At 31.1% G+C, this 27,127-nt stretch overlaps 5 protein-coding genes and 1 long non-coding RNA gene across 7 annotated transcripts; 1 reads left to right on the top strand and 5 right to left on the bottom strand.

Moving 5' to 3' along the window:
- Positions 1-5,403: 5,403 nt before the first annotated feature.
- On the bottom strand, positions 5,404-9,924 carry LOC113518263 (uncharacterized). Its single transcript, XM_026903097.3, has 4 exons — positions 9,582-9,924; positions 8,517-8,766; positions 7,886-8,204; positions 5,404-5,697 (listed from the first exon to the last, which is right to left on the bottom strand). The coding sequence occupies exons 1-4, from the start codon at positions 9,861-9,863 to the stop codon at positions 5,682-5,684; spliced, it is 867 nt and encodes a 288-aa protein (XP_026758898.2). The 5' UTR covers positions 9,864-9,924; the 3' UTR covers positions 5,404-5,681.
- A 137-nt stretch (positions 9,925-10,061) lies between these two features.
- LOC116413522 (uncharacterized) lies at positions 10,062-21,755 on the top strand. The gene is made up of 3 exons (XR_008252616.1): positions 10,062-10,393; positions 21,166-21,268; positions 21,424-21,755. It is a non-coding gene; the product is annotated as an uncharacterized LOC116413522 (long non-coding RNA).
- Positions 13,614-15,639, bottom strand: LOC116413521 (uncharacterized). 2 transcript variants are annotated; one of them, XM_031913159.2, is made up of 5 exons: positions 15,484-15,639; positions 15,348-15,402; positions 14,933-15,004; positions 14,377-14,466; positions 13,614-13,795 (listed from the first exon to the last, which is right to left on the bottom strand). In XM_031913159.2, the coding sequence occupies exons 1-5, from the start codon at positions 15,577-15,579 to the stop codon at positions 13,737-13,739; spliced, it is 372 nt and encodes a 123-aa protein (XP_031769019.2). In that variant the 5' UTR covers positions 15,580-15,639; the 3' UTR covers positions 13,614-13,736. The 2 variants fall into 2 exon arrangements, with proteins under 2 accessions (XP_031769019.2, XP_031769020.2); XM_031913160.2 differs by having other exon boundaries at positions 13,614-13,792.
- On the bottom strand, positions 16,359-17,093 carry LOC113518051 (uncharacterized). Its single transcript, XM_026902805.3, has 2 exons — positions 16,608-17,093; positions 16,359-16,531 (listed from the first exon to the last, which is right to left on the bottom strand). The coding sequence occupies exons 1-2, from the start codon at positions 16,881-16,883 to the stop codon at positions 16,457-16,459; spliced, it is 351 nt and encodes a 116-aa protein (XP_026758606.3). The 5' UTR covers positions 16,884-17,093; the 3' UTR covers positions 16,359-16,456.
- LOC113518442 (uncharacterized) lies at positions 18,283-18,969 on the bottom strand. Its single transcript, XM_026903363.3, has 2 exons — positions 18,648-18,969; positions 18,283-18,460 (listed from the first exon to the last, which is right to left on the bottom strand). Exons 1-2 carry the CDS (start codon positions 18,885-18,887, stop codon positions 18,383-18,385), a joined length of 318 nt encoding a protein of 105 aa, XP_026759164.2. The 5' UTR covers positions 18,888-18,969; the 3' UTR covers positions 18,283-18,382.
- Positions 21,756-23,565: 1,810 nt separating the features above from the next.
- On the bottom strand, positions 23,566-27,127 carry LOC116413538 (uncharacterized). Its single transcript, XM_031913336.2, has 2 exons — positions 26,532-27,127; positions 23,566-23,755 (listed from the first exon to the last, which is right to left on the bottom strand). Exons 1-2 carry the CDS (start codon positions 26,910-26,912, stop codon positions 23,720-23,722), a joined length of 417 nt encoding a protein of 138 aa, XP_031769196.2. The 5' UTR covers positions 26,913-27,127; the 3' UTR covers positions 23,566-23,719.

The raw sequence follows: 27,127 nt of genomic DNA, 5'->3' as shown, positions 1-27,127 counted from the left end.
ATAATTTGTTTTCCTGCTTCTGAAATTCTTTATGTACGAATTAGTGAGCAAAAAGCTAGTTTTAATTTATAACAATCGGAATTGTTATAAATAAACTAATATTATTGTTAATAATAAAATAATAATAACATTATTATTCGTGTTGTGACGTTGGTTGACGCTAATGAAATCTGAAAAGCTAGTTTTAATTTATAACAATCGGAATTGTTATAAATAAACTAATATTATTGTTAATAATAATAAAATAATAATATTATTATTCGTGTCGTGACGTTGGTTGACGCTAATGAAATCTGAAATTGTTGAATCGATTTTAATGAAATATTTAATGTCTATTGTTTACTCCAATTTGAGAGATAGGATAGTTATTATCCTGATAAGAAAAAATGGTACTGATAGGTAAAACTAGTACCTAATATTATAATAGTATAAAATGGTCTAAAAGTTACTATTTCGAAGGGAAAAGACGTAGTGTTATGTGAGAAGTCAAAGATTCCATTACTGTGATTTCGATTAAACTTCAACTCCTTCTTCAACTTTATTATGTGCCTACACTACTTTTTATCCGCGGTTTCGTCTGCGTGACTGGGATGTAGTGATTGTTCTAGACATAGAATAACCTATATCCTTTTCCATTTTAAATAGTGCATATGGTATATACTAAATTTCATGACGACTGGTAGAACAAAGAGGTAGTAAACAAACAAATTTACTTTCATATTATTTCACATTATTTGTTTATATTTGTACATTTAACAATCATGTAGGTAATTATGAATATTTTTTGAATAATTTTTCAATAAAAAATACGGCCTTACGCAAGGATTGTCTACCATTTTTTTTAAATCACATATAGAATATTCATTGGCCATGACATTAACAATGATCTTTTGAGTGCAATGAATGTCAAAGAAACAAACCACCTATATTATAAAGTTGTAATAGTCAGACATTGCCGTCTCGTTCTCGCATGCAGGTGGTAGCGATAGCATATCTATCGATAGATTCGTTTTCACATATTTAGGGGAGAGTCGTTTAGGACGAAATTCAGTCTTGGGAATCTTGGATCACAGTAAAACTTTGTCCGATTCATCTGTCATTACCATCACCATCATCGCCATCATCATTATAACCCATCTATCGTCCGCTATAAAACATAAGTGTCCCTCATATTTCGTTACGAAGTATAGTTCTGAGATATTTGCATTCAGCAACTTCTTGCAACACTTACGATCTTTTGAGGTCGACGCACACTGCACTTGCTTGCACAAGGTCCCCATTCGAGAACCTTTCTTCTTTATTGGTCATTCTGAGCTATCACCGCTCTTTAATGATTATTTATAATCTCTATCAATAGAACAAATATGATTTATGAAAGACGTAGTTTCTACGTAGCATATGCGTAGGTTCGTCGACTTATCACCCCGTCTGTTATTGTAGGTCATTAAAAATTTCTTATTGAACGCAGTAAGATGTCTAGACTCGTACGATGATAACCTGACCTTTTGTATTACACTAAAGCAGTTTATAAGTAAAAACAAATGAGATATAATTAGGTATGTTAATAAAGATCACGATTGTTCAGTGTAATAATATTATGATAAATTACAATATTTTAGTTATGATAAAAACGTGATCATGTAACATTGTTTTGTTTGTTTCCAGTCATGTTGTTTAGTACACACAAAGTACTTGGAAAAGAGAATGATAGACTACTGTTTATTACTACTGTTTTCTTTATTGATTATTTTTTATATACTAGAATAACTTAAAAAAAAGAAGGAATTGTTGTTGTTGAAACACGGATTAGTAACCTCATTGCTAGCAATACATAATAAACTAGCGGTTCCGCCTGGAAAATATTATAGTCGATTTATTCTTAAATTCCGTCACGATGAGCTTACTGGCCAGCTCCATTCTCACTTATCTTTCACTGGTACCATGCCAGTGTATACCAGTAACAGACTAGGTTATCATTCCATTACCACACTTTTGAAATTTCCTACTATTAAAACAGCACATATTTATTAAAACTGATTTTTAAAAAAGAAGCAGGAAGTATACTTACAGCGCTTGAAAGCTGCTTTATAATTTGGTACTAAAATCATAAATAAAAAATACAGTCACGTAATTTAAACTAGTTTATAAAAGTTTTAACAGCCTTAGTCTTCAGGTTTTCTACTCAGCTGTATGATAAGAGATATCTTAGCCAATTGTTAAATAAACAACATAACTATTATAAAAGTTCAGGCTCTATTTATAATGAAATTTGAAATGTTGATGGAGATTGTAAGAGAATTTTGGCAGAATTTGAACTATTCGAAATATGAATTCGAAATGTAAAATGCTATAAGCATTTACATTTCTTTAATCATAAGAATATTAACATAATCGAAGACAAACCAAACTAATTGTAAACATCTAGTTTATAATTAATATGAATTGATATCATCTCTATGTAATCAATGTGAAGTCCTGTCTCATAATATGAACTGAAATTACAGTAAAAAAAGTTTTGTTTATTTAATAAGTAACCATTACATATTCATTAAATGGTTACTTTAAAATCTGTATTCTAGAAATATTGCTGTTTACATTACATTTCCCTTTACAAATTATAACGCAACAAATTACATAGGTGTCGATGGCTGGTCGTGTATTATGTCTTCAGGCGTTTTTTTTCACCATTTTTTACCATTTGAGTCTGTTTAACTATTTTGCTGTTTTTTAATGGGTGATAATGAAATGGTAACTCCACCTGCGCTATCGGTATACACCGGCGGGGTACCAGTGAGGGATGATAGATGAGGATGAAGCAGGTCATATATATATATATATATATATATATATATATATATATATATATATATATATATATATATATATATATGTTTTAAGAAAGTCACCTCACTATAAACTTTATAATACCCTCCAATCGCGTCATATTCTACCGATTCCCCTAACATAAGAGAAACAGACAAATGGTCGGCCCCAGTCCAACATCTACCCCGTAACACTCTGCAACGGGTTGCTCTTGTGTGCCTATTTACTGTGTGGAGAACTCGTGAATCTCCTGGACATTCCCTATTATCGTTTCCAAGTGTCGCTAGTGATTGTTTACCCAACATATAGTGTGGTTTTCACGAATAGACCAGAATAGATCAGCGTCATTGTGACACTCACGTGGCGTGGCTTCCTGAAACCTGGTGCATCCTGAGCGTGTACCGTTTACGTTAAATCTGCAGTCAAGGTGAGTCCGTATCATTTTGACATACAAACTTCTTTTATGGGATCTAGAACCCGGGCCTTTAGGTCTCATATTATTACTTTTGCTTCCTTGTGCTAATAAGTTACTATTTAAATCAGCCACTTTCCTTAACAATATGTTTACTTAGTGCTCGGCGTAGATCTATGGGGATTTTATTTTATTCCAAAGGCTGATAGCGGTGGCAGTAAAAGAATTGCACATAAATCCGGAATGGCATGACCATTCCGGATTTATGAAGAAGATTGTGATTCGGTCATCCGAAGATTATTGTGATACCCAAGTGTGATACCTATCACAAACCTCATATTATCCTTATGTAATAAAGAAATTTAAAAAAATATCAAAAAAACGAATAATTGACCTAACCATAAGACAGTCTGCTAATGTTGAATAACAGTACAAATAAAAATAAATATATATTTAATTAATGTTTCGATTTGTTACAAATTTCATTTAGAGAGATACCACAAGGTTGGTTTTTTTATTACTTTACTTTTTTATTAAGTTTTATTGAAATGGTATAAGCAAGACTTGGAAAAATCGTTAATAAAAAATATTAAAAAATCCCGACTTGTTTTGATCTCTCTAATTATATCTTCAATTATCACAGACTAATAGCTAAGAAGCGGTTACTATTCTATTTTAATAAAAAAATTATAATAATGATCAGTAAATACCTACGGCTTCATTAATTTACATAGTATTATTTGTGGTTTTCCATACAATTTATAGTAGTTGTTTACATCTTTACTAAGAAACTATATGATCTGTTAATCTCAGCATGAGAAAACATACTTAATGGAAAATCATCAGGCAACCATAATTAAATATGAGATCATCTTAATAATAATTTCCGTATTAATTGTTTACATATTGGTATACCTAGTTTATACACCTTTGTTTTTTTTCCGCGGATATACAAAACTATGATATTTCCTGAATTAAAAAACCTATGGAAATTTGAAATTACAGAGTGTCATTGTAATTTTTATCATGCTCGAATAGATAGGCCATAATTTCAGTGAACAATGCAGAATGGAACTAGTCTTAATTTGCTACTTTTGCAGTCGCACCGCAAGCAGGAACTTTATCCTCACACCTTGGAGCCAAAGTGGTCACGCACAGTGTCGTTTCAGGGGAGCTTCCTCCCGTAAATACTCAAGTTGAGGAATGATCTTCTTGTCGAGTCTTTCCTTAGAGACTACAGTATGGGATTCATCAAAAAGGGCGTCTTAAGATTTCTTAAGGGTATGTATATTAATGTGCACGTGATATTTCTGATGTTACAGGCGTCTATAGGCTACGATAACCTCGTTTATTATAAGACGGTGTATTTTTTTTCTTTTACGAGTATACCACTGAGGTGGCAAACAAGGATACGGCCCACCTGATGGTAAGTGGTTACCGTAGCCTATGAACACCTGCAATACCAGAGGTATTACGCGTACGTTACTGACCCTGAAGAAACCTCTTTACCCCCCTTTTGAAGAATCCCATGCTGTAGTCTCTTGGGAAAATCTCGGCAGGGAGCTCATTCCACAACCTGAGCGTTCGTGGGAGGAAACATCTTTGAAACCGCGCGGTAGCGACCAGTGAGTGTATGAGGATGAACTCCCTGTCGATGGCGAGCCGTACGATGGTATGCTTGTTTGCTATCATAGTAGTATAAAAATAAAAGATATTGAAATCCTCGAAGGTAGAGCTGTGTGCTTCCTATCTAGATAAATAAAAATCCTTTTTATTAGTAGCATAATCTTTATATGTCATTTAATCCTTCGTTAAGTTGAAGATATAGTAGTGCCCACTCACAACTTTTATATTAATGTAAACTTAATACTATATGCTATATTAATATTAATAAGTGAGGATTAAGAGAAAGTAAGGTTAGGTTTTGCTTGCCAATTTGCCAAGCGAATCATCTACTGCACAATGGGGGAGGTCTACGTTCAGCAGTGGACAATTAATAACTGATATAATAATAATAAGAGAAGGTACACTCAAAATAATAATCCAATTATTAGTGCGGCAATGGCTATATCCTTTTCTTTCAGGAACAGATCTATGACCGTAGGACGTTAGAGTTGTTAAGGTAAGTGGATTTTTTAAAGTTTCCTATATAAATAATAATAAAAGACTTTTATTAAATAAGATTTATTTTATAAAAAAAAAAATTAAAAAGCAGTAACATAAAAATTAAGACAAGTAAGTTATATTCTAATAGATTTTGAGCAAAAATAGAGTAGACACAACTTGACAATAAGTTGCTAGTCGTTTTTGCTATCAATGTTAAAGCTATTTTGGCATTTAGTCTATAATATCCACATTGTCCACTTGTGCACTATAAAATCACAGATGTATTGATGAAATTTACACATTTGGATATTAATATTCACTTTAGGTCTCGAAACAGAAGTTAACGCTTGCCATATCTGTAACAAAAAAATAAATTTCAAAGTAAATTTTTGTATCTTACAATAATGTTTCTAATATACAAAGAGATCCATTATGGTGTAGTGGATTAACATAACGCTGCTACTTCGTAAGATTACAGTTTCGTTCTTCGTTTAACATATATATATATATGTATATTTTTTTTTGATGGTATTATTATTATTATAATTATTATTATCGATACAATACAATTATTAATGTAATTTAATATTTTACCACCAAAGTAGCAAAAATATATATTCCTAGTTATAAAATATAGAAAAGAGATTATAGAATATCTTCTATACCAGGATTTATTTTGTAGTATTGACCCTAAAGGTATTTCTGTGTCTTGCTTGAAGAATGTCTTATGTTGTAGATCGTTGTCCAAAAGTTCATTCCTAACCTCAGTGCCCCCAGGGGGAAATTTTTTAGAAACTTAATTACTTCGGAGGGTAGTAAACTCTATCAAAGGCCATAAAAATTCTCCATGTTAAAATTATTCAAATAAATTATTCAAGGGTGTTAAAATTATACAGTCACCATTCTGATGGTAATTTTGTGATTATTATATTTTTTCTTATGCAACTCAGAATGGCAAATAAGTTGATGGTCCACCTAATGTAAAGTAGCAGCTTTCGCCTATAGACATGAACAGTACCATAGACAACAAAGTATACTGTATTGCCCATGATACCCTTCATGCGTTGCTATTCCTAAGGATGGTGTTATGCTTCTGTACCCTGTAATTTTTTTTTATTATAATATAATATATTTGTATTTTATATTATTATAATGCTTATTAAGTTTTATTATTATTATTATTAAGTGAAAAACTTTTAATATTTTAATAATAATATTATAATGTTACACTGTTTAAATACTTACGAATAAAAAAGGCAAAACTCTACGTGGTAATAAATGAACAGAGTCATTGAACTTTAACGAACCAGTATTTCAGGTCGAATTGATATATGGGTCGTCACCTTGTCTCACTAAGAAATTGGATCAATTTAGTAAGTATACTGTATATTTAAAACTGTCAGTATCGATAGCAAATAATCTTTGTTGTTATAAAAATTTATTACCTATAAATAACGTATGTACCTTAGTTGTGGAAATAAATTTATCACTTCAAAAACATTGTTGACTGCATCATTATTATCTTTCTGTCAATATTTAACATCATTTGGATTGGGAGTGATATTATTGTTTATCTTTTTTATTTATCCCCATTTAGTCTCCCCAGTATTCACTCCTATTATAACTATGTCATCTTTCACGTAGTCCACTCGACTCTTTTCTATCTTCCTCTATCATCAGGACAATTTTAATGAAACTTTGTAAATGTATTATTTGCTTCATCTTGAGAGACAGGATTGTACTTATGTATCTGTTGAATTTGTGTATACGTTTCATATATGGTCTGCGTAAATATGATCATGTCTCCGCTTATAGAACAAAATTGAATTGGCTGCCAATTCGAAGGCGTCGAGACTTTCATATAATGTCGTTTTTATATTCCGTTCTATATAACCCTACTTTTCCCTCCTATCTTCGTGAACGTTTTGATTTTCTAGTTCCCCATGACGTGTCCTCCCGTTCGACGAAATCTCTTATCCTCAAACTCCCTTCACACTCATCTACGCGCTATAGTGGATCTTTTACCGTCCATGCTGTGGAATTCTCTTCCCATATCTATCCGTGAGAGTCAATCCCTAAATATTTTTAAGAGTAGACTTAAAGAGCATCTTCTATCTCTATGAACATATATTTATTTATCTATATGTGTAGGTTTATTGTATGTATATGTGTATGTATATGTAGGTTTATGCATAGATGTAGGTATATATTTATATATATGTATGTGTGTATTTGTACTATATAATATAATCTAATTAATTTAATTTTGGCTATTTAAAAATTGTACACTGCTGTATCCGCTGACATTGATGCTCCTTTCCACTTTGGGTTTGCTGGAAGAAAACTCTATCAGAGTTAAGCTCGCCTTTGTACTTTTGTTTACCTCTGTCATATTTTTATAACTAATGTGTACAATAAAGTATTAAATAAAATAAATTAAATATCTTGACAAATGGTATTGTTGTTGATAGTTTACACCCATGTGAAGCCAGGGTTGGTCGCTAGTTTTATATAAAATTTACGATAATATAGAACTATCCTCACCCGTAAGACCCTGAATGAGCTGATGCAGTGGCAGTCGCTGTTGCTGTGGCAGTGGCACTGCTACCACCATATCCACCTCCTCCGCAACTTCCTCCACAACCGCCACCTCCATGATAAACTGGTTGTGGCTGGTAACTGCTACCTCCGCCTAGTCCGCCACCGCCGCCATAGCCGCCACCACCGCCATAGCCACCTCCGCCACCGCCGCCATAGCCGCCTCCGCCACCGAAGCCGCCGCCGCCTCCGTAGCCGCCACCGAAACCACCTCCATATCCGCCGCCGCCGCCATTACCGTAACCGCCATGGCCACCTCCGTGTTCTGAAAATGAAAATAATAAATAAGTACTTTACTTTTAAAGACATCCAGTCTTCTATAGAATTATAATTACACAGTTGTATTAAATAGTTCCATTTTTATGCTACTGTAGTTAACTACATTGAAATAATAGTTAAGTTACTTGAGAGATATAACAGCACTTGCCATCGTAGAATTAGAAAAGACGAGTTCCAAAATTTTACACATTAAAAATAAATAAAATAAATATAATTAGTGAATATAATCGCAAATGGAGTAACAAGACACAATTCGACTGTTAATTGTTGATAATAAACTAATTGTTGACAATCTTACGTAGTTCTTTAACAATGACGATTGTCTTCGCGGGACCACCTCCGTAACCTTGGTGACCGCCGTAACCGCCATCATAGCCACCGCCGCCGCCATAACCGCCACCTCCGCCGTAACCACCGCCTCCGCCATAGCCAAAGCCGCCACCGCCGAACGAGATCCCGCCACCGAGACCCAGTAGTTTCTTTTTCAATAAATGGCGTTTTTGTCTATTCACGCGACCATATTCAGGATGCTCTTGGTCCTCTAGTTTCTACAAAAAAATAAATATTTGTGTAAACATTATTTATGTATTGCATTAAATATCATTTTAAAAACAAAGATAAACTACCTTTATAAAAACATAAGTATAAAGATCTAGATTAATCATGTCATTAAATAAATGTATAATATTTAATAAACAAAATTATAAACCATGGAACTCATAATTGGCCATTACATCATTGTTTTATGATGTATTAAAATAAGATATCGATATTAAATTTTCATTGACATGGGCATATATAGGTATATAAAATACGTAAATGGCGGTCTGCATATATATACAGCGCATCTGCTTGTAAATGGCGTATAAATTTTTATTTAAAGAATAGGTAGGTATCTATGTAAAGTAATCATAAAAAGTGCCATACAATGATACCAATCGTCTACTCCTCAAGTCTGGATACATCTTTTAGTTTAGAAAAAATCATTTATTAAATTGACCCAATCGGGAATCGAACCCGGTATCTTATTTACGTAAAGCAATGTGTCTACCACTAAGTTACGGACCAAGGTAATTGAAATTAAAATTTACATATAATAACAACTAGAAATTGATACACACATTGATTTTTGTTGTACTTAGTTTTACATATTTGACCAGTAAATAAGATTAAAAAGCAACTCTGATCGAATTATATATATTTATTATATTATAACTTCACTTTTTAAGTAATGAAATAGAATGTTTATCTAAAACAATATAGCTAAATTTTAAACAGGGCTATGTTATTTTACATTGGAGTTTATTTTTTGCACAGAATAATAATTCCATGTCGCAATAACAAAGAAATATTTTATTTTTACCTGGACATAAATTGGCCGTGGATTTCCTTCCAACGATTTCGCCTCTGGCTCTGGACGGACTTGTCCCTGGTTCTCCTGAGCAAGCAGGACTAAAATGGGAAACTGCCTCGACCGGTCATGTGTGTACGAGCTCCTGGAATCTTTTGGGGGTGCGAGCACTGGAGCGACAAGGACGACCCTCTCTCCCCCATCGAGGGTGTTATCGCCGACGGTCGGCGTCGCCCACGTGGCCGCCACGCTCGCTAATACCACCACGGTCACCACCACACAACTGGGTCCCATCGTGTACTGCCACAGGACTCACAAACGAAACCTATATATACAAGTTTTTTCCTGCTACCGCTCAACGTCATGAACTACCTATTCGATGCTAGTCGCAGGACGTTTCGGAGAACGAACGCTTCCCACGATGACGTTATCATTGAGACAAACGAATTGATATTACATGAACAATTAAGGTTCTACGCATCCTTTGGTATTGTTGGTTGATTTAAAAAAAAGCAAATATTAGTTGTAAATTAGCTTCGTCGAGCGAAACGTGATACTCCACGCCTCACGATTTGCGAAGTACGCGCACGTATATAGTAGTCTGGTTATTCCCTTAAACCGGATACTGGTCTTTGCATCTTCGCTTTGGGCTTGTAATACAACTTGAGTTTTTTTACGAGAGATTACGAAGATAGGTTTTATTTGTGGCGTACATACCTACATTATTGTGGCGTACTTTGTTGTTATTTTTATTTTATGTTCAAGCTTGCCTGTTTTACTGGTATTTCGAGTATTCTGTAGCGGTTTCTTTTCTTATGCTATAGGTATGTAATTACTCAAATATACTCAACAGTAGCATTATTTCATGTTTGATTATAATTAGGTAAATAATATTATTCATATGTTATAAAATATATTTATGAATATTTTTCTATGAAATAGTTATTTATTATAATATGTTCCTATTAAAATAACAAGAGGCATTGGTACAGAATATGTGGATGGCATTTTAGTTACTTGATAGAAGATATATATTTTGTTAACTTCGTCTACACATCTAAATATTTGTAAAAAAAATATGATCGTAAAATCAGTACACTAAACACAATAGCATAATTCCACTTGTGGTAAAAAAGTTACCTTGTTGTTCAACTAAATACCTAGCTCAATTAAATAAACCTGATTAAATTTATAAATGAACGTTATTTTTTGTTTTTGTATTTTCTATTGTTATTGTATGAATAAATACAAATTGAAATATACGGGATTTGAATTTTACTCCAGCGTGTTGTAGAAAATGCAAATTCGAAATTTGGACATGTCAAAATGTTCTCAATCACAGAATATAGCTATGATTTTTCTAATTATGATCCATTTTTATCATTTAACGCTATATTTATTTATATAAAAGATTATAAGATAGAGCGTTAAATGTTAAAAATGGACCAAAATTTAGTCAGCTAATTTGACGTTGGTCGACTAAATTTGACAAATATTTTCAAGCGACTTCAAAACGAAGGTAGTTAGTAGTTTTCAATTGTTTTTATATTTGTTACCTCTTAATTTCGTTAGTTCTAAACTATTTTGGAAAATTGTTTTTTATCTGAAAGGATATACTTACAGATAAAAAACAATTTTCCATCGGTTCAGTTTAATTTCTACATCAAAATAACTGTTTTGTTACAATGGAAGTCGGTTTTTATTTGTGGGTCACAATCTTTTGTTGTTTTAAATCAAAATAAAACTAAAATCAAGCAACTGTATTAAAAAAATCCCAGGTCAGTAAGGTCTACTCTTGAATTTAATATGATAATATATAATAATCTATTGCCAATGACAACTTTGTATTGCACTTATGAAACAACAATTAGGAATTAGGTTAGAATTGAGATAGATTTACAATACTTTGAATTGGCAACCTCTCTAATGTGCACCGATTAGGAATATGGAACCGTTATGTTGCTATAATTGTAATTCGAGAGCGCAAAATATCTCGATTCTAATATCGATTTAATATCGATCTAATGGATTTTTTTAAGAGTAATCCATCGATCGAATTTTTAAATTTGAATTGGGAACTATATTTTTCATATTTTTTAATACATACAGGCCAAACTATATCATCCTTTGATGAAAAACAAAATAAAGATTAGCCGTGTGGTCCTGGCATAGAATGGATCACCCCTTCCGTGGATATCATAAGAGACGATTAAGGAAATTTTATGTCCGAGGGATGGGCAGCGTCCCTCTTAAAATATCACCAAAGTCTAACTACGGTTGCCAACTCGACTGCTAAGCGTGGTAACTACTAGCAAAATCTCCAAAGAGGGAGGCCTTTGTCCAGTAGAGGACAGTCAGCAGCTGATATGATATGAAAATAAAATTTAACAATAATATCTCATTTGTCGACATGTTTTTTTACATTCACATATTTTGTCTCTTCATAGTATAATCATCACGTAATTTCTTCGGGTGGTACAATACGTAATCAACTTAGAACATAACGTATATCTATAACGTCGTTGATTAGCTCTGTGCCACATACAATTACGTGTAATAGAGGCTTGACAAAGACAGATAGACCCGTTATTAAAGATCAACGTCTGATAATCAATGGGGAATAGGTTTATTACCGTTCGCGTGCACATAAATAATCAGTTACATATAAAAGTTTTTTCCGTTGTAACTGACAGAGCAATGCAAAATACTTATAGAGTAAATAATACCTACTCGTTAGAGTAGTGTTGCCAGCATGGATTAGAATAAAAAAACATAAATTAATTATTAAGTCCAAGATATGAGTAACTCAATCTATGCTGTGTGGTCTCGGTATAGAATGAACCATCCCTTTCTTTCCAGTGGGTGTCGTAAGGAGCGATTAAGGGAATTTAATGATAGAGGGATGGGCTGCAATATTCCTTTAAAAATGCCACCAAAGAAGTTTCTTCACCACCACCAAGCGTGGCAAGTACTGGCAAAACTCCCTTTACGGGGTAGGCTTATGTTCGGCAGTGAACTATATATAGTGGATTATATACCTATATATGTATATATATTATGTGTATTTCGGTTCACTCATTTTGCTGCCACTAAGCAGCAGTGCTTGCAAGGTAAAGGGTAGGATATGCAATAGGGGAATTGTGTGGAGATACAATATCTTATTTTATAGCAATGGCAACCCATGATTGGACATCAAAATGTATTATGTAATTTCAATGATCTTATCTTAACTTATATTCGCATATGGGGTCAGCTAAGCTGTTGCACGTCGACCCATCGGGATCTTTTGTACTTCCCCCTGCCTTATACCATCATTTTATAGATCCTTTGTGTTACATTAACGATATCCCGCGGTTAAAGATATCTGTAGTCCCCTGGCTTTGGATAAGCCATTCCCAGTAGCAATTTCAATGATACTGTTCGTGTCTATCGGCGACGGCAATTATTCGATATAAAACGGTTACCGTCGCTTATAAACAATCGTCTTTTTTATGATTCTATTACTGGGTTCGGAATGTCGTTCTTAGCAGATCTGAGAAAAACCTGCAAAAACTCCTCAACAGTCACTTTTTTCAAATAACTTACATACTCTATGTACAAGATAAATTGTGTATAATATTCGTATGGAACTACAAGAAATTCATCAGAAGTTATCCTTTCAAATCTCTGTTCATATTATGTGTATTTATTTATATGTACGATACTATATCTAAAACAACATAGTTCTTAGACATTGTCAAATAAAATTAATTAATTAATACAATAACAGCATCTGTGACCTAAGTAAAACACATGAACCATTGTGTTGCGTTGCATGTCGAAAGAACCCGATTATAATTATAAGTTTAATAATTTTGAAATATAAAGAAGTGGTTCCTGGTAACTTTAATTTTATAACCTTAATTAATTATTATAAGTAATTGTTTATTACACATATGCTTTGTTAGAACTTTAAAAAATCTATTCCAAATCCAGACCAAATGGGTAGTCTGATAAGCACAGATATCAAGTAGATACCTTATTAAGTAGTAATAAAACTAAATAAATAATTCTAGTTTATATTTATACAGTGAATAAATTTACGGTAAATGTGTACTATCAAGTATTGTAGACAGTTTGTAGAACATTCTAGAATTATTTTGATTAAGTAAATTTCTATAACGCCTTTTAGATTCTGACATTTGTAGGTACTCCGTAATATGAACCGCGCGATATACCACTGTCTTCTGAAAAAAATAATAATTGTTATTGTATTTATAATAGCAGAAATGTGTTAGCAGAAATGGCATATTACTAATAATGGGACTGATAGTCCGCATTACCAACTATTTCTTGCCTGCTCCTCCCATCCAAATGATTGGAATGGAACTTTAGTTTGTGACGTAGTACAATGACAAGAACTATTGAACGGATTTGAAGGTTTGCTACGCGAGTAGGTTAGTATCTTACACGTGACGTGAATCAGTTCATAAAATTGCACTTTATGTACTGATTCACGTAAGTGAAACGGCGGTATTCAGTTAGTTTTAAATATATATTGGACTTGAAATGATCTCATCTTAGTTTAGGCGTCAGTAATCTAATTATGCATCATGTACCTACTGGTTATATTTTAATCCTCACAAGTAACTACTTTAGCAATATAACTATGCTTTTTTTATACAAAGACTGGTAGACTTTGTACTACTTTTGGCATATATATCACATCATAGCGAAATGATATCCTCGTTTACAGACGATAGTTACGATTTTCCACAATCTTCCACAATATTTACTGCATCAAGTTTAATAAAAAATATTTTCTCACCTGGTATTATAACAACAGTCGGTCCTCTATTTACTGTATTCGTATATGGCATATTTGAGTATGGTAATCCTCTATACGTATTTGGTACACCTGAAAACATAAATTAATTATAAAGCTGGTAAATAAAAAATAGTTTCAGAGTACTATGAACAATATTTATAACTAGCTGTGTCCTGAGGCTGACTAAAAGTTTTGTGAATCAGTAATTACGTAAAGTATCCTATCTACTACTCTACTATCTAATCTATATATAATCTATATATATATATATATATATCTACTATATAATCTATCCGTGTAAGAAATTTCATTCATTCTGTAGTTTTTGCGTGAAAGAGTAATATATATATATATATATATATATATATATATATATATATATATATATATATATATATATATATATATATATATATATATATATATATCCATCTCTAAAAACTTTTGCATTTATCATATTAATAGTAGGTAGTAAATTAGTAGGTTTTTTTATCATGTTATAAAATGTATGTACGTACAATTTTACTGTAATTATAATTAGCGCAACCGATCGTACCTCCATTCGGTGTCACAATTATCGTTGGATCACGGCTTTGTACCCTTGCTGATTTGCTTAGCACATTTTTTCCTGAAAAATTAATTAATTATCGACTATTGCTCATTTAAAGATATGAACACTAATTATTTATTTCTTAATTTATTGTAATTTGAAAATAAAATTTACGGTTAACCGTTCTACCCCTTGTTTTTATAAAAAAAAACACAAATTCAAAAGATATTCTAAATTTTAAAATAATCTTATTAGTGTACTTTTCAACCCGACAAATCAGTGTACCATTTTTGTGCCGTAAATTAACGTAAAATGGATAAAAAATTCAAAGAATAAAAAATCTTTAAATGAATTTATTTAATAATACTATTTGATTTAAATTAGCAATTTTTATTATTAATAGTTTTTAAGATGTACAAACCTAAAAATTCTCTTTTCACTCGATGTAAAGCGACAATATTTCGTCCATTCGTTATCTGAAAATTGTAATGCATATATAATTTGTGACGTACATTACGAATAATATTTTTGCGTATAATATACACAAGTATACTCACTTCTAGGTTACTAATATGTGCTTCGTGTAAACACTCCACATCGACTGTTAATTTCAATAAAATATATAATACTGACACAAATAATTGAATATTCATTTTGAGGATGATTGTAGGAACTGCACAATACTAATACTGTAATATAGGGACATACTCGTATTCTGAACCTTTTATATGCCTCGTTACAGTCTTGTGTAGAGATTATCAGTAGAGCAATTTCCTACATTATTTTTTCCTAATTGCTTCAAACTAGCCACTTATATAACCTTTACAAGAGTTTACAGTGTCCAACTGAATAAAACTGCTACCTATTTAGTTTGCTCATATCATCACAAAAAGTACATGAATAAAAATGTTCTACCTCATTTGTTAATGGTCTAAAGGCTAATTTCATTGTAGGTATGTTTTTGCAGTTTTTTTTCTAAAACCTCTTTGACGACCTCTTTATTTTTTTTTTCCTTAATTATATAATATAGTTCATTATATAATTTAATTTGTATATGATTTAAGCTTACATTATATAGATAAAGCATCGAGCCTCCAAAACGGGTCAAATTATTTGTCAGCTAATTGTCAAATTAGCTTATTAGTTTTTTTATCAGTGTTCTATATATTTACGCACACAGTGTATCTTGATGTATCTATATTTAAATATTTAATAAATAAAATGAGTTTTTACGAATTCAGAATATGCAAAAAATATAAAATTAAATAAAAACAATTAAATAAAAAATATAGAAGTTATAAAGGATTTACTCGTAATTATTTAACACGCAAAACTGTATGAAAAAGTTTGCCCGCTATTCTTGAAGCATGTTTATGGAGACACTCTATTTTTATAATCTAAGGATTTAAGTTTATAAATGATAAAGATCTCATTTTAGGTTAGTTATTTATTGATATATTTACATTAATTTTAAATATCTATTAATGATATAATTGCATTATTAGTATCGATCCTTTACTGCAAGGCATTCTAATATGTAAGATTTATTAACATTTTCGAGAATCTTCTTCGCCGTGTTTGCGGAAGTTTTTGATCCTCCAGTTTCTGAAAGTGACAAATGAGTATAATTATCTTAGTTTCACAAATAAACAATGTTTACGTTTATGAATTTGCTACTTACTTGGACGTAGATTGGTTGAGGCTCTCCTTTAGGTTCCTCTTCTTTAGTTACGTTATCACCAGTAGCCAGAAGCATTAATATAGGAAAGTCCTTTGCAGTTTCTGTATCCGCACCTCTTGCTCTGGAATCTTTGGGTGCTGCTAACACTGGTGCTACTAAAACCACTCGATCTTCAGTACCATTCACTATCAATCCACTCACAGTGTATGAAGTTAAAACAATTATTACTAATGCCAAATTCATCGTTCCAGAAGCAATCCTCATCGTGTCTAACATTGAATGTTCAATGAAATAAGCACTGAGCTTTATTTATACACGGCTCATTCAATAACATCACGATTTTATAAAATGATTGACATAATTTATAGCTCCTTTTGTTTTTAGGGATTTCTCGTTATGATTAACGTGATAACAAGAAAGTCCGTTTGAAAATTTATCTTGTATTTTTTGCTGCATGTCTTGTTAAAAGGTATTGGGCGTGTTGGCTTCAAGATATGTTTTTCCAATGTATCATTCATAATCATCGTCATCATAAATCACCTGTGCTGTTGAAAAGATGTCGGGTCTATGTGAAGTTGTCAGTTATAATCTACTGAAATACAATATAAAAAAAGTGTAGCCAATTTATTAATTTTACTGACTAAAACCCATAAACGACTCGCAATGAAATAATAATTACCAGTTTTTGACTAACAACACGTAACCTCGACTTTTTGTATCTAATTTTAGCAAGTTTTATATAGGTATTTACGTAGTATCTATTACTAACTTTTTAATAACATTTTAGTAAGCTACATCACGTTTATATGGTTAACAAAGTTAAACAACATCAAAATTCTTAAGGGTTGTGTTACGATTGAAACCTCTAGGATCGTATGGTAGAATGAAACCATTATATCAAGATATATATTGATAGATTTGCCCTTTGTTTTGTTTATTATTACGCACCCAAACCAAAATTAGGCACTTAATTATTAAAAAAGTACTGTAATTTTGAAAAAGAAAAAACTTTTCATTAAATATGGAGTATTTTTTATTTTCATTATATTTTTGGCAAGATTATTATAAATTTAATCTATGATTCATTGGAATAAATATGGCATGGATACATTATAGGACAAGCTTTATATTTTTCTTGCGTCGGGGTTAGTTACAGTAGGCATAGAAGTTGTAAATATAGTAACACTATACTAGTAATGTATATAATTATCATCATCATATCAGTCGATAGCTGCGCATTGCTGAACATAGACATCTTGGGGAGTTTTGTCAGTAGTTGCTATGCTTGGCAGGCTCGTTGGCAACCGCAGTTAGGTTTTGGTGTTCAAAGAAGTATGCTGCTGCCCAACCCTCGTCTTTTAAGTTTCGTTAGTCCCTTTTTACAATATATACGGAAAAGGAAAAGATAGTCTATACTATGCCTGGACCACAAGTTGGATATAATTGTTCTAATATAATAATACAATTATGCTCTTGAGGCATGAAGGATCTTCTACTAATTGCATCTTTTATAGCTGCTAGCTGATAGCCAAACCCATTGCTAATTCTATTTCAGATTTTGTATCATTTCTATTTAGAATCTCCATGATATCATAGGACTTTTGCCATATTTTGGTTTCTATCTTATCCATTATATAGATACTATACTTCTTACATTCAAGAATATACACGGTACAGAGAGACAATATTTATTGTGCTTCATGATTATAGTTTAATTCAATCAATATCAAGTACATAACTATATTAAAGAACATATAATTATTTCAAGGTTTCCTTCATGAATCATGATTATTATGCTCGTCTGCCGTTGAAACTGGTTTTTTGTCGTTATCCACCGGTTTCTTCGCATTTACCTGGGTTGAGATAATATTATTAAATACATACATAAATAGCTTAGACTTTATGTTTTATTCAATATATCAAATAATTGCACCAATGAAAAAAGGATTTAACATTAAAATTTTTAATGGTCATAATTTTTTAAAATTTGTAATTTAACGTACTTTAAATTGAAATGGTAATACAGTTAAAGTCACTCACATCTAACGTCAAGAGGTGTGGTTCAGATGCAAATACTTCATCTTCAGGTGGTATATAGTATATTCCATCAGGCAGTGTGTCTTGAGTATTCTTGTCCACTTTACTCAGTTCTAAGGCGCCATTTTTCGGAGGAATTCCACGTATCAAATCAAAAAGGTCACCTCCTTTGGCTGCATAATAAACTGTTTCTTTCCCATAAACATACTGCGCAAGAAATATTAGAAAAATCAAATGCTTCATATTTAATAACGTTTCTAAATATGTAAGTGCGTCGTTCAAATGTTTTTGTAATAACTTCGAGACGTTCTTATATAGCGTCTTGTCAGATTGTCTGTTTTTATTTGGTAGGTATGGTTGCTTTTCTTGGTTATGGTTGTTTTACCTGTTTTCTTTATATTTTCTTTTCCTTCCTCATAGTTCATTTACCTTCTCTCTAGCAAGAGTATATAACTTAATAAAGTAATTTAGAGATTTTATAATACTTTTCAATAAAATATGAGCGGCTAACGTCAACTTTGCATGCTTTTTTAACTATAGAATATAGCCAGTGTTATTTGCTGATTGATGTAGCTTTTTATAAGTGTGGAAGGTTAAGTATTTTTTAAGTTAATAAAACTTGACAGTCCAAATCAGTTTTGGAATAATTTTGACTTTTATAGTTATAATAATTATAAATAATATGGTAACTGATATGACAGAAGTCGTTTTAGAAATAAGTAATATAAAATATTTGCACTTACCCACTACAGTGAGTAAAATATGGTACCTCTGAGTTGAGATACGATTAGCAAATAACATGATTAATATATCAAATAACAATTGTAGAAAACAAAACAGACAGGCTTTTGGTATTTGTTTAAATTGGAAATAAGAACACAAGGTCATGTTATTATAACCTTTACCAAAATTACTAAGTGGCGAAGTAGCATATTTAAACAAGATTTGCGACAAAATGTGAATTTGTATTAATTAAAATTAATTAAATTATTCGTATAATTAGGAAATAGAGACAGGATTTTTACTTAAAAGTAGTAGTAGTTTTACAGGGTACAGAGGAATAACATCTGAGTCCTCAGGAATGGCAACGCAGGGGGGGTATCATGAGCGAAACGGTGTGCTCTGTTATGTTCATGGTGCTGCTCATGTCTATAGGCGACGGTTACCACTTTCCATCAGGTGGGCCGTCAGCTTGTTTGCCATTCTAAGTTGTATAAAAAAAAAAAAAAAAAGAATATAATATAAAAAAGGAATAAGTATGAATTTTATATAAGTTATAATTGGAATATCATTAAAAATTTGTTACGGTTATAAAAGAATTTAGTTATTACTTGTGTTAACACTTTATAAAGCATTAGGCATATCATTCAATTCTATTAAAATCGTGACTGTTTTTTTTTCTAAAGTTATATACACGTGGCTATATAAAAATGTGTATACATCGTCATTCAATTTGTTTTTATCGAGTTAACTCAAAACTTCGGTTTAATCATTTCAATTAATTACTATTATTTATTATAAATCCAGTAGCTTATATCTTTATGGATATGTAATGCATTACGTAAACCGTATTTCCCGAAGGTAGAATCCATTATGAATTCTATTTGCGAACGAATCAAAGACCTCGCTACAAAAATACGGCAGTATTAGGTACACTGAAAGCAGAATGTGAATGAAGTATATCTGCATACTATGCAATGTCTATTGAAGTTCATATAAGTTTATTATTATACATATATATAGTAATATAATATATATTAGATAAATATAAATGCCAAACAATCCCTCTTGATATTAATGCTAAGATATCTGCTATTATGAGGAACCAGGTTACGGATATTGGGGGGTGTCCCCCAATTGTGTTGTGAACACCTATATCCGAGCCAATTCAGAAATATTTTATTCCTAATTCAGCCCGTCTGGAAATGGAAACCAAGTTAAATATATACTTACTCTTTACCTTACTACATTACAAATTATTATTATTATTTACTATTATAAATGCGAATATTTGTATGAATGAATATTACTCTTTTACATAAAAAAAAGTATTAAATGTTAAATAAATAAATAAAAAAAAAGTAAATAAAGAACGGATTTAAATGGAATTTGGTATACGGATAGGTTTAGTCCTAACCTGAATCATAAGATTTATTTTAATTTTTATTTTAAACTTATGTTATACTAGCTTTTACCCACGACTTGTCTGTATGACCGGATTATGTTTTCTGATCGTGATAAAAAGTAGCTATATTTTTCCCTATCCCATATAGTAGGCTTATGCCAAATTTCATAGTGATTCGTTAAGTCGTTAAGGTGCTATAGGGTAATATACAAACAAACTCACTTTAACGTTCATAATATTAGTAAGGATTAATGATTGTCGCGGTATACAACTAACATTGAAATAAACATAAAACAAATTAAATTGAAATAACAGAAATAAAACTTTTTAAGAAATACAGTGGAAACAAAAATATGAACAACAAAAAACTAGCCTACCTCTTTAACATTTTTCTAGAAATGTCGCATGCCACAACGCGCTGTCTACAGTGCCATATAGAGCAATTAACTAAGTGGAGATTTTATTGTTCATAGAAAAGAATGACGTCAGTTGTAAGTAGGTATGTAAGAAATAATTAATTGTACCTACTAATTAATAAATCATAAGAACAGAAAATCTTTCCATAAAGATATCATTCTTACGATTACAATACTAAGTTAACGAGTTACTTAATAGTACACATTTCTAAAATGAGCCACCTTTCTTTCCCCGTAGGTGCCGTAAGAGGACGTTCGAGTAAGAAAATTTAATGGTCGAGGAATGGGCAGTAGAGCCCTTTTTAAAACACTACCAAAGTCTGACTGTGGTTGCCAACCCGCTTGTCAATGTTTTCAATTTGATGCATTAGCTTTTGTGTGATATTGGAACATACATACAAATGGTACATACATACAGACAGATAGACAAAATTCTGAAAATTATTGTGTTAGCTTCTATTGAATTTATCTCTATTTTATTTCTTATGTCTGTACATGTCGTCTGTATGTCGTCTAGTTACAATTTTATTATATTATTAAGACATGCTTTGTTTGTATATCAAATTTCAATTAAACCCATTGTCACTTTAAAGATTGACTAACAATCATAAAAACTTCTTTTTAAATATCTCTATTTATAAGTTTCCTACTCTAAATAGTATAAAGTAGTATTAAAAATATTAGGTAAATAGTTTGCAGTAATTAATTACATACTTATATAGTATTTCCCCACGTCGAAGTGGTTTTTCTGGTGAATGAAGATAATAAACTACAGGTATGACGCAATATATGTGTTTGCGGAGATCTTATGGTATGTATTATGATCTAATGGTATACATCCATTATCTTACTGCTAATAGCTAATAGATAGGTAATTAATTCGTTTAAATGATTAAGTAGTGACTGTAAGAAGGCACACTACATTTAATCCCCACGATGTTGTAAGTATATTATCTTAACTCATTACTTGCAATTGTTGTTAGTATTTATTAATAAGGTGTCAAAATTTATTTTTTTCTACAAAAAATTGTCATACATATGATCACATATATTGGCCAAACCCCCCAGAAAATAGGGGAGGCCTTTGTTCAGCAGTAGACAGTAAACGGCTAATATAATAATATCTCCCATGGGGATAGACAGAAGTAATGCAACTCCAAATGCTTTTGCAAACATTTTTATATTAGCGAAAACTAAAAAATAAATTTAAATGCTCAAAAAAAGTTAGTTCATACAAGCCCTAATTTTTTTGATAAGAATAAATATTATAAATATAACAAAATTTGATTGGTTTTAATAATTTCGGAAGATAAATACATTGGAATTTTATCTAACGATGACGATATTTTTACATTTTATAGATGTAAAAAATGTTGATTTCGTAAAACAAACATGTAATGTGATTTGGTTATAGTGATGATATTACTTCATAAATAAATAACATACAATTATTGAATAGCAAAGTTAATTAAATACTTATATATTTTATAAATCTTCGACTGAGAGGTCAACCGATGAATCTAACTCGGCTGGGCAGCGTTCGGAAAACTACGCCACATCTTTTCATTCAAAGTATCTCAGAGTTTAAAGCCGAAGGTCTTTATCCAATGCGTGTTACCAGTGATGATTTATGCAACCGAAACATGACACTACACAATCGCTCGTATACAAAAGCTTCAAATTACTCAACGGACGACTTCATATGCATTGCAGGGAGTCAGTGGATGCAGGTTGGTCGGGACCGTTCCTTATGGCAGTTTATGGGGGAAGTCAGTCAGCCAGATGTCCAGTAGTGGACGGATAATGGCTGAAACGAAGATGATGATGATGATGATATCTTATATATATTTTAAAACTGTATTAAATAACATTATTATTATATTGGCATCGAGCGAGTTATAAGGTAACAACAAAAATAATACAACCAAATTTGGAATCTCCTTATTTTTGATGTCGGTTGAAAGACCGTCTTCGGGGTACATTGTTCCATTCTCCAAACTATGACAGTGTTTAGGTGAGATATGGCAGTGAAGTTACAGGGTACGAAGGCATGAAATCTTATTCTTACCCTAATCTACTAAGATTAAACTAGTAAACTATTACTACCCCTTTCTTCAGGCGTGTCTTTAAATTGTTTTTTATTTCATATTGTATGAGGGTAGATAGTATTATACAAAAACCATTTTATTTCATTAAAATATTAAACCTGGTATTTTTTGTATAATTATTGAGTGTTTCTTAATATCTTTCATTAGAGTAATTTAAAAATTAGCTTAAAACTTTATTATGGTATTATTATATAGACTAATAAATTAATCAATAATATAAATTAAATAACACAATAAAATACATTATGAATTTATTAAAATAAGTACAGGATGTATTAAATTCTTAAAAGTTATTTGATAGAAATTTTATTCCGTCAATGTAATTACCAAACATAGACTACTTATAAATAGATAGTAACGTTAATATCTAAAAATTATTTATACAATAATTACAAATAATATTCTGATCTAATATTGTGGTGAATACTAAATTTTGTTACTAGAAGTTTCACTCGTATCCTCCTGAAACAAACATATTAATTAATGTTATTATTTTTAAATTAATAAAAATGTGAAATTGCTTTTGTAATAAAAGTAAACATGATTTTGAAACTTCAGAGATTCAGACTTGAATTCGATCTAAAGATCCCTGGACTGTCAACGGAATTGTCAACGCTCCTACTCAGGGTCACCCTAATCATCCCTTGCCTCATTCTCTGTTTTGCTACTTTCATTCATATATTTTATTGTATTTAGATATATCTATAGGGTTTACGTATAACAAAAGTATTACCTAAAAGTCCATAAAATTATCCTAATTTCTCCAAGCTTTTATTTAAAACCTTTTTTCTTTAATCTTTTTTTGCTGCTCTTTCTAGTAACAAAAATGATTAAGACATAGAAAACATTCTCATTTTGATTTATTCCAATCTTTTACCCGTGACTTTGCCCGCATGATGGGGATATCTTTACAGTACGTGTATGCTAAATTTCATAGTCAATGATTAAACCGTCAAGGCGCAAACATAATAAGCAAACTCACTTTTACATTGATAATATAAAGTGAGTATGATGAAATTATACGATCGCTGTGTGGTCTCTTCATAGAATAGGCCACCCCTTCTTTTCCTGTGGGTGTCATAGGAGTCCACTAAGGAAACAACTGTCGAGGTATGGGCAGCAGCATCCTTCTTAAAACATCTCCAAGGCCATAACTGCGGTTGCCTCCCAAGTATGACAAAGCCCCGAATAGAGGGAGGCCTATGTTCAGCAGTGGACAATTAATGGTTGATATGGTTTTAACGTCAATTCTCAATGTATTGATATAATAAAAATATTTCTATATGCAATATAGTAAAGGAGATAGGTACCTCTTTTTCTTTTCTAGATAGGTACTTATCTATCTCCTTTTCTATGTTACTTACCTAAGTTAGAAAAAATCTATAATTATTTTATAATATCAGGAGATATTGATGGTTAAACGTCTTTGCGTGATATCTATCAATGGCCAGAGGACAAATGTTTTGCCATTTCTGCCACCGACTAGCAACATAACTGCTCCGTTCAAATAGTTATTCTGTAGCATGTACATTGTAATGTACGAGTATGCAATGCTATTTGCATTAATGTAAGATATTGTCAGATAGTCAGAATTCACAAAAAAACCTAATCTTTATATGTTTAACTTGAAGCATACGATTACATAGGTTAGATCATAGATATATAAATAGGTACTTAGTGGTCTCCGGATTGGAGGTCTGATATTGCCAGACATTGTCTATTTCTAAATTAACATTTTGCAATTACATGCAGATTTTAAATAACAATTTTAATAATAATTAACTTTTTAGCAAGCTACTTCGTACATGAAGTCTAAACCTTATAAAATATATCAGTTCCAAATGGCGTATCAAAATGAAACCTAGATTTTAAGTTACACTTTAACAAACACAAGTGTGTAAACTACATACAATTTAGTGCATGATGCCGGAAGTAATATAAAAATGGTTAGACAGACAGACTGGCAGATAAAATTTCTAAAAATCATTGTCTAAAAATTATTGTAAAAAATTCATCCATGCACAGACATTGTCTCATTACAATTTTATTAAGTTAGTAAGATGTAACAAATTGTAATAAACATTATGCAAATTAAATAATTAATATGCGTGACAAATTCACAAGCGTGCCATATCCATACAATTTAATTTAGAACCCATTAAAATTTAAAAGAAAATACGCGAGTAGTCAATTTGTTATTGTTTCATTGACTATTTAATGACTAATACTTACTAATTTATAAATAGTATCATAGATATAACAATACCATGTTTACTGTTTATATATGTAAAAGTGTGTTTGTGTGTTGCCTTACAGAGCTTTGTCTTAACTAATTACTATAAAATTTGGTATACACGTACTAGATGGAACGGAAAAAAATATAGTTCAGTTTTATCTCGGTTAGTAAATATATTCTCGTCACGCGGACAAAATCGCGGGTAAAAACTAGCATAGCATAAAATTCGTACTTAGAGATTTGTAAAAAAATCCTGTGTGACTATCACAGAAATTTTATGAAAATCGGTATAGCAGTTTAGTTTTGAAATTAAAATAACTGATTTTCCTACAATTTCAGTTGGTTTTTTTATGAAACAGAATCTTAAGTTATTATATCTTTCAATCAATATAATTCATATCATGCAGACGAAGTCATGAATAAAAACTAGTTATAGAATAAATATATTGAACTAAATATGATTTACACTCATAATAACATGTTTACAATAACGGAATCTACTTGTATATGAATGAAATAAAATGAGCACTTACGAATTGTGACTAAATAAATCCTTACATAATTTTATTGTTGTTATGTGTAAGTTTATTTAAATTATGCTTGTATTCTCCATTTTAAAACATGTAACATGCATTACTGGTTCGTATTTTATTACTGCTATATATGTGGATGGAATATTAAAGAGACTGTTTTGAACTGATTCCTAGTTATCAGTATTATAACTCAATCGTCTTGGTATGTGTGTTTAAATAAAAATTACCATATTATGAAATAAAAAAGAATTTTTTCAATAAATTTAAATGTATTGTTGTATACACTATTTGTCTGGATCAAACGCGAAAAAAAATATATTAAAAATGGCTTTTATGTCAAAGAAGAAGAATTGAGTTATAAAGTACCTAATAAAAATATGATTATAAAAGATTAGATAAATATATTTTTATTACATTTTAATATCCCTTAATTGTGTTATAAGATTGGAGTTTAAAACTAAACTCTTACCTTTGGTGGAAGGAGGTCTCTTGAGGGTTTGTTTGCTGATAATCTATTAATTGTTGATACAGAAGTTGATTTCACATCCTTTGACGATAAATTCCTTTTGTTATCGAATGACACTGATCCTGAAACTTGTTTAAATGAAAATCTAGAAGTCGATTCAGTTGGTTCTACATGAGTTTTTAATTTTGGTGTTGTTGTAGGCGTCGCTTTTGAGATTCCAATAGCAGGAGCTGTTGTTGCATTATAAGTCTTATAAGGTGAAACTCCTTTTACTGTTTCTACGGCTTTTGTAGCTTCTACATTTTCTAAAGGAAATATCTTCCAAGAAGTAACAATGTATAAAGCGCTAAGTAAAATTAAAGCAAAAGTTATATGTTTCACCATTTTTATTATAATTAATACTCTAATTTGTGGACACGAAACACCCAAATCACTGATGAAACTCGAATGTCAAGTTTCATCTTTATACATGCTGATCAATTTGACATTGTAATCATGATGAAATTATCATAAATCTTCTTATCTAGTTCACCCTGAAAAAAAATTCTATAAAAACAAGTTTTCGAAATCTGCTGTATTATCAATATTCGGACAGGTGT

This window comes from Galleria mellonella, unplaced genomic scaffold (assembly GCF_026898425.1).
Source record: "Galleria mellonella isolate WM207_F2 unplaced genomic scaffold, CSIRO_AGI_GalMel_v1 utg171, whole genome shotgun sequence".
NCBI lineage: Eukaryota > Metazoa > Arthropoda > Insecta > Lepidoptera > Pyralidae > Galleria > Galleria mellonella.
Note: the sequence above shows the minus strand (reverse complement) of the source record. Positions and strands in the feature narration are given on the sequence as shown.